The sequence below is a fragment of the Denticeps clupeoides genome, chromosome 5 (genome assembly GCF_900700375.1).
Source record: "Denticeps clupeoides chromosome 5, fDenClu1.1, whole genome shotgun sequence".
Classification (NCBI taxonomy): Eukaryota; Metazoa; Chordata; class Actinopteri; order Clupeiformes; family Denticipitidae; genus Denticeps; species Denticeps clupeoides.
Genome location: NC_041711.1, coordinates 13,124,872 through 13,133,184, shown reverse-complemented (window position 1 = coordinate 13,133,184; position 8,313 = coordinate 13,124,872). Strand labels below are relative to the sequence as shown.

General features: G+C 40.6%; 1 protein-coding gene across 1 annotated transcript; it reads left to right on the top strand.

Moving 5' to 3' along the window:
• Positions 1–2,695: 2,695 nt before the first annotated feature.
• Positions 2,696–8,302, top strand: orc2 (origin recognition complex, subunit 2). Its single transcript, XM_028980282.1, has 17 exons — positions 2,696–2,838; positions 2,944–3,083; positions 3,183–3,335; positions 3,468–3,557; positions 3,650–3,742; positions 3,819–3,850; positions 3,926–3,983; positions 4,097–4,281; positions 4,366–4,464; positions 4,573–4,682; positions 4,925–5,057; positions 5,140–5,236; positions 5,701–5,847; positions 5,937–6,108; positions 6,220–6,281; positions 6,368–6,486; positions 7,699–8,302. The coding sequence occupies exons 2-17, from the start codon at positions 2,987–2,989 to the stop codon at positions 7,780–7,782; spliced, it is 1,731 nt and encodes a 576-aa protein (XP_028836115.1). The 5' UTR covers positions 2,696–2,838; positions 2,944–2,986; the 3' UTR covers positions 7,783–8,302.
• Positions 8,303–8,313: the final 11 nt, after the last annotated feature.

Below are 8,313 nucleotides of genomic sequence, written 5' to 3'. Positions count from 1 at the left end.
AGGGACACAATGGTAGTAAGTGGGATTTGAACCTGGGTCTTCTGGTTCATAAGCCTAGTGTTACCCACTAGGCTTCAATGTTTAAAGTAGGATTTTTTTAAACAACATGCTCTTTTGTTTTTCTGAACAGAACGTTGAAAAGTTTTGTTCATTTTCTTAAATATATCTGTTTGATAAACAGAAGTCTGTGTGTGGTTCAACTAAATAGAAATTATAGTTTTTGTGTGGCATATCATCTGAAAACCGTAGATGAGAAACATTTGGAGAAAAGTTTGTTCATAAACAGCGTTACGATTGGTTTTATTTTAGCAGGGAAAAGAAAAAGTTAGTTTGTGTGTGTTTGTGTGAGCGGGTGTGTGTGTACAGGTGATGTCCTGTGTCAGTGATGTGATGCATCCTACATGCCATTATGTGATGTATCTTTTGGAAAATGACTGAATACCATATTCAGTCAGTATATGAATAGTGTTTGCGTTGTATTAAAATAAGTATTGTGTTTAGCATGTGTTTAACACTGAAACAATATGTTGAGTAAAACCTTGAGTAAAAAACAAGATTTCTGTTTTAAAAGTCTAAGGGAGTGTGAACAGAGGGTCTGTGTCATTGATATGAGGGGTCATAAACCATCAACAATGGTCATTTTTGCAAACATCAGTTTCAAGTGAGCACTAAATAGTAATTGATTATCTGCTGGGTGGTGAAAACCTTGTTACCGCAAGTGGTCACAACATTGTTAATAAATGTAGAATTTTTTCAGAAAAAAACATTGAAATATTGTTCATTTTCATAAATATATTTGTTTGCTAAACAGAAGACCTATTGGTATGTATGCTGTTAGCACCTTAAAACCTTTTTGTAGAAAAACAGAAGGTGTTAAAAAACATTCATCGTCTGCTTATTCATTATCAATCTGTGTATGGTTCAACTAAATAAAAATTATAGTTTATTAACATTTTGTGTCATATCATCTGAAAACCATAAATGAAATACCTCTGCCTTGTACATAAAACAATTTGATGTTTAGTTTTATTTTAGCAGGGAAAATAAATTGATAACTTTTTGTTTGAAAAGATGAATTGGTATACACTCTGTAGAAATGGAATCCTTTCACATTTTCTTTAACGAGAAATTCTTTTAAACATATACCACTAAAATAAGGTTTCTGTTTTAAAAGTTAGTCTTTTAAAGACTAACTGTGACGTGTGACGGTAAGGTGTGTGGTTCAACTTAATAGAAATGATCGTTTGTTAACATTTGTTTGGAATATCATCTGAAAATCATAAATGAAACACCCCTTTGGCTTGTTCGTAGAACAATGTGACGATAGTTTCCACTCTCTAGAAAATGAATCCTTGCACATTTTTCTTTTAAAACATATATCATCAAAATAAGGCTTCTGTTTAAAAAGCTAGTCTGTGTGTGTGTGTGTGTGTGTATGATGGGGGAGAATGTGAGGGGAAATGGCAAGGAAGGGGTGAGGATGTGAGAGAGAGAGAGAGAGAGAGAGAGAGAGAGAGATAGAGAGGGGTTGTCTGATGGGGTGGGAAGAGATGGTCTCTTTTCTGAAAAGAACGTTGAAAGGTTTTTGTTCATTTTTCATAAATATGTTTGATAAACAGAAGACCTATTGGTATGTAAGCTGTTAGCATCTTTAAATCTTTTTGTAGAAAAACAGAAGGTGTTAAACATTATGTTTTCATCGTCTGATTATTCATTATGTTTCTATGCCATGGTTCAACTAAATAGAAATGATAGTTTGTTAACGTTTTGTGTGGCATAACATCTGAAAACCATAAATGAAATACCTTTGACTTGTTGATAAATCAATGTGGCAATCAGTTTCTTTTAGCAGGGAAAATAAATTGTTAACTTTTTAGACACATTTGCTCATCTGGAATAAACTCTTGGTCCATGTCCACAGAGTACAATTTCCATGACGCTCCTTCGAGGCCTTCTCCTTTTTGCTGCAAATGGAGTTTCACAAACAACTAGTCTGTTTGGAACAGGCGTAGGTGTAATTCGACTCTACATAGCTGCAGCAAGCGGAGTGGACATTGTTGTACGCTGTTCAGAGACAGCCTTCGCCTCTTTTATTACCCTATGTCATCGAGTCAAAAAGTAAAAAAGGCTGGGAGGGGATGTGTGAGGAGAAGGGAGTGCCGGTGAGGTAGAGGGAGATGGAGAGGGGAGGTGGGGGAAGGTCATAAATCAATCAAAACGTTTTTTTATCATTTTGACAGGCCATAAATCGCTCAAACTAAAATGTTGACATAAAGTATTTGTAATCACTACTCGTCTGGGACCAGTTGAAGCAGAGATTGAATGATCGTACCTCACCCCCACGTGTCCTGGCAGAACTGCGTGTAGCACTTGTGGAAGAGTGGAACGCATTGCCTCAGAACAACATCATGAGGCCAGTGAGGAGCATGAAACATTGTCAATTATATCCCTGATAGTGTGTGTGTGTGTGTGTGTGTGTCGATATATATATATGATATCTTATTAAAATGAAGCAAATAATTTAATTGTAATTTTTAATTGCTATACACTCACTTGACAACAACCCTACAGCGAATCTAGTGTGTGTCTCTTTAAGGGACTACGGCATCACGGGAAACGGAGAGTTTCGCTTTCTGCATTTTGATTGGATGAATGCACGGCGGGGGCGTTTTTCTGTAACACGTGGTTTAGAAAGTTTCGTGTGGCGCGTAATGTTAGCAGCAGGCATGGGCGTCTTGTTTTCAGTTTACGTCTAAATTTGTCGAAAATTGCTCGAGTAATGACGCCTGCGACAGTCGAATGAAAATCGCCGCTTTATTCAGTAGGACGAGTTGCGCTGTAAGTAGGCTTTAAAAGTGCCAGAGCTGTCGAATGTAGCCGCGATGCATCGCGCTTACAAGCTGTCCTCATCCTTCTGCCTTTATGTCGTGTTCGTGTGAACAGCATCCGTCTGTCAGGCCGGCCCTCGTCAGCGGCGTGAGGGGGGATGAGTCCGCAGAAGCGGAGCGGAGCTTCCGCCGCTCTGGACGTCCGCTTCGTGGCGGACAGCGACGTCTTGGACCACATTGTTGACAAGCAGGACGGTCGGTCGAGATCCTAAATGAAGCGGACGTGTACTTCTGTCACCCCCCATACCCTAAAATCTCTCTAATTCAAGTTTATCTCCTGTCCTTAAACTGCAGTGGCAAAGGCGTCAAAAAGCTCCGTGCAGACGCTGGTGACCCTGAATAAAAAAAGGCTCCAAAATGGCCCGTGTGATCCGGGAGAGGAAGACGAGACCGAGGAGAACTTGAACGAGCAGAACTACGTGAATTCCCTCGGAACCGAAGCAGAGGGTAGACGATTCAGATCACTAATGAACAAGCAGTTCTGATTATTGCTGTGTGAAGTATAATAATTCTACTTTTTTCTTTTCTTTTTTTTTTATGTCATCTTTGTACCTGACTGGGTTTCTTCTGTGTTGACAGACGGCGCGGAGAATGGCACCGCTGCCACAACCGGTTCCAGCGTCTTCACTTTCCACACCACCAAGCGTTCCAATAAAATGGCCCAGATGGGTGAGTACTTTTAAAAAAAAAAAAAAAAACTCCTGCTGATGTTTATTAACTTGTGTTCTTCAATGCGTTGCTGCCCTTCGCTTCTCCACCAGCCTCAGAATGGGCCCGCACGCCGGGGAAGAGTGTCACTTTTAATGCGCCGGAGTCTCCCGAAGAGACGCCAAGCCCTTCCAGAGGCTCCAAGAGTGAGGATTTTCCTTCTCTGACAGCAGTTTAAATCATGCGTTTAGATTCTAATTACCAGCTCTGTCTTTGTTTCAGGGCCTGTCACTCAGAACAAAACTCCTCAGAAAGTGAGTGCGTTTTCAGAAGCCTAAAGGATAATCTCATCATTTCCTCTAAAATGTGATAACTAATGATTTTTCCAGGGCAAGAAGGTGCAGTTTGTTTCAAACACCCCACACAGGCTGAGGAAGAGGCTGACAGGTCTGATCACTTCTTCTCAAAATATGTTATTTGCATACATTGTGTAGATGACAATGAAATGTCAAAATCCTTTATTATTCTCTTTTATTATTATTTTTTTGTTGTGATTTAAGGTCCTAACTTGAAGTCAGAGAGCGACAGTGATTTCTCATCCTCAAACTCAGAAGAGGAGGACCAGGAAGAGGAGGGAGAGAAAAAGCTGGAGCCACAGTTGAAAACACCACGGAAATCTGCAACGTCAGCATCGGCTGCTGCGCTCTACAAGACCCCCTCCAAAAAGAGCAAGAAAGCCCCTGAAGTAAGAGCTCGCTCTTTGGCCAATAAAAGAGGAAACGGCACATTTTGCTTTCGTGCCGCTTTAATGCACCTTTCGTCATTTTAGCCTAATCTGGTGGAGGAGTACTTTGAAGCCCATAGCAGCTCCAAGGTTTTAACATCAGACCGGACCCTCCAAAAACTCCAGACTCCCAGATTGGATCGGGTCTGTGTATTTTCTTTCATCTTTTTCTCTATTTTTTTTTTTTTTTTTTTTTTTTTTTTTTGGTGGTGGTGGTTTGGAGGAGTCACACGATTTTATTTGTGAACACAGGACACATTGCTCAGGCTCTTGGATGGAAAGCCCTCGTGTTACTCCTCTGAAATTGATCGGCTGAACAAAACCCACGAGAAGCACTTCAGCAAGTGGATGTTGCAGTTGGAGTTGAGTAGTGCCCTGTTGTGTTCTGCCTCTCTCTGCTGTCTCTTGTGTGTATGTCTTGTGTCCTTCCTCTGATTTCTTCCCATACTAATCAGGTATTGTTCTCAACCTGATTGCATTATGTATTAATACATAACACTGCAATGTTCGAGCTCATTTGCCGGTGTTGAACAGAGCCTGTGTGTGATGATTGTACGGAGGTCCGGCTGTTCAGAGGTGTGTAAATGCCTTTTCCCAAATGCAGTTTAGGTTTCAACATCCTGCTATATGGGCTTGGTTCGAAGAAGAACTTGCTAGAGAAATTTCGTACTTCTATGCTGTCCGACATAGTTCACCTGGTGGTCAACGGCTTCTTCCCCAGCATCACGCTCAAATCGGTCAGGTTCCAGCACTGAACAAGAAATCATAATCTTTATTCTCGTTTTCAGTTCATTTCAGTAACTGTGTCTTCTCTGGCAGATTCTGAATTCTATTACAGGAGAAATTCTTGAGCATGAGGGAAATTTTCGGAACCCAATTGACCAAATCGAACTAATTGGGAAAATTCTTAAAGAAGGTATGACGTTTCAACACTTTTTTTTTTTTTTTTTTTTTTATATATTTATATTATTATTATTTATTTATTTTTATTTGGTGGTCATACCACCTAAGAAGAGATGAGAGGACATTCTCATGTTCATAGTGTCAGTGGAGTCACCTGCAACGGTGAGCAGTGGGCAGCCATGATAGGCGCCCGGGGAGCAGTGTGTAGGGACTGTACCCTGATCACGGGGACCTCGGTGGCACCATGGTGGTTCGGGATTTAAACACATGACCTTATGAGTCTGCTTCCTTTTCTGTTAGGCCACCACTGCATCAGAACTTATAAGCAGTCAGTACTTTTGTGTAACAATAATTTGGCGTGTGTGTGTACACACACACACACACACACACACACACACACACACATATATATATATATATATATATATATATATATAAAACGTAAATGTACTGGTTGTGATCTTTTTCTTTTCTCAGACACAGACACACACATTTACCTGATCATACACAACATTGATGGGCCCATGCTGCGCGGCGAGAAGACTCAGCAGGCCCTAGGACAGCTAGCCTCCATTCCCAACATGCACCTGCTGGCGTCCATTGATCACATCAATGCTCCGCTGGGTCCGTATTTGCCGGCATTGTTCGCGATTGTGTGTGTGCGCTCGCAAGTCTCTTGTGAGATTCATTTGTGTCCGTATGTGTGCTTTTAGTGTGGGATCAGTCGAAGATGAGCATGTTTAACTGGTTGTGGTATGAGACCACCTCCTACCTGCCTTACACAGAGGAGACGTCTTATGAGAACTCTCTACTGGTGCAGCAGACTGGCGCTCTGGCGCTCAGCTCTCTTACACATGTCCTGCGCAGCCTTACACCCAACGCCAGGTACACACACAGAATATGGAACCTCTTTTTTTTTTTTTTTTTTTTTTTTTTTTCTGTTCTAGCAGTTATGTGTGTGTTTGTGGTCTCTGACCCCTGCTCTGTGGGTTTCAGGGGAATCTTCAGGCTGCTGGCTGAGTTCCAGCTGGAACACAAAGATGACCCCTCATACACCGGCAAGTACCAGCCTGAGAGCAGCACAACTCCTGTTTTCTTATCTCAAATTTCTCAAGTGCCTTTTTTTTTTTTTTTTTCTGTACAGGCTTGTCTTTCCAAGACTTTTACCAGCGTTGTCGTGAGGCCTTCCTGGTCAACAGTGACATCACTCTCAGGACTCAGCTGACAGAGTTTCGGGACCACAAACTCATTCGCACAAAGAAGGTGAGGCACTACATTAACAAGGTACATTCATGCAGTGTATGCAACCCAATCCTGGTGGTCCACAGTAGGCTTGTCATGATACTGAAATTTCTACAGAGGGAGAAAAACACAGGAATCATTTTTTATAAATATGCTGTCAAACTATTTAAATTTAGCAGTTCAATCACAGGGTAATTAATTTAATCACAAAATTCATTTTTTTTATTATTATTATTTAATAATGAAATAATCATCTTGCATGAGCAGATTCGAGGTAAAATCTATCATTCTGGACATGCACTGAAAATTTTATTTTAACCTTCACAATGTCTATAATATTTTATCCTGTCTACTGTTCTGTCTTGTTTTTTAATACTCAATTTTTCCATTGAGAGGGCATTTGTGCATTAACTCCACTTGGACAAACTGGCCGAAGTGCATTGACAGACATTTCTGGGATTTTGGCTCATTCTGTCCTGCAGATGGGTTAATTGCGTTAATTTTAATCAGATTAATCCTGATGATTGATCAATCCACATCCAAATTTTTTTAAGTCAGAATACCATATCTAACATAAATGCATAAGGAATAACTGGCGCTGGGCTTGGATAGAGGAGGTGGATTGTGATGAAAAGCCCTTTTAAAGCTGGTGCCAAAAGCTCCAGTAACCAGGAGCAGGCTTCTCTAGTTTGGGAGCTAGTGGGAAAAAGTTCTGTCAGGGCATGAATCAGACCCCAGTCATTCCGAGCAACGCAACACACCCCACATTAGAGCTGTAAATCTTGCTGGCTTCAGGTTCGGCTCATGCAGTCAGCAAACGTGGTATAAGTCTTTCACGTGTTGTAAATTACTTTTATTAAATGTTAGTTTTTATAAAGAAATGTTAATTTGATTGATCGCATGTCTAATAAAAAAAAAATTGTCCTGTCATTTACTATCGCTCATGCACTCATCATTTTTATGTAATAAATTAGCGGAGGATATTTCCGCCCTTGCACATCAGTCTGTCCGGGGGCAACATGTCGGCTATCTTGTTACACAGAGCATCTCACCAGAATTAAAAAAAAAAAAAAAAAAAAACAGAGCCTGTGTCTGAGAAGCTAAAGAAAGCTATATAAGGTTTTCTATTTTCTATTTACACTCTATAATTTATTTAATAGTAAAATGTTTTGAATTCACTTAATGTTGTACTGTCCATTAGTCAATGGCCTGACCTGCCATGTTCCTTTGCAGGGTGTTGATGGTGTGGAGTATCTGCTTATCCCTGTGGATGCAGGAACTCTGACTGATTTCCTGGAGAAGGAAGATGTGGAGTAAAGGAGAAAGCTGCCTGCTTTCCTCTCTCGTCAGTACAAACTGACTTTTGAAGCAGGAAAACCGAACATACTCTGCAGCAAGGCCAGTTTGCTTCTGGTGTCTGCAGTGTTAACCAGCACTTCAATTGGCTTGTGGACTTATAAACTGAGGTGTAGCATTTTTTGTACGTATTGCATAAATATTAAATGAGTCAATTTGCATTTCAATTTCAGTTTATTTATATAAATTATAAAAATATATCAGTTTGACAAAAGTGAGAACCAATGATGCTGAAGTGCGGGGTGTGTCTGGCTAATCTGAGTTCATGATTTGCTGATGCGGTGTTCTAGGGCCCTAATGTGGGTAGAGATGAGTGCACAATCTACAAAATGAGCTGAGAGCTGCGTACAGAGTTTGCTGGTACTTTAAAGCACAGAGTTAGGGAACCACTATGACAAGACTGGCACGTGGCAGCACCAAATCCATTCTTTTTTTTTTTTTTGCTTTTATATCGGTCTTGGTGGTCCCCTAATAATATATCTGAAGTCTCTT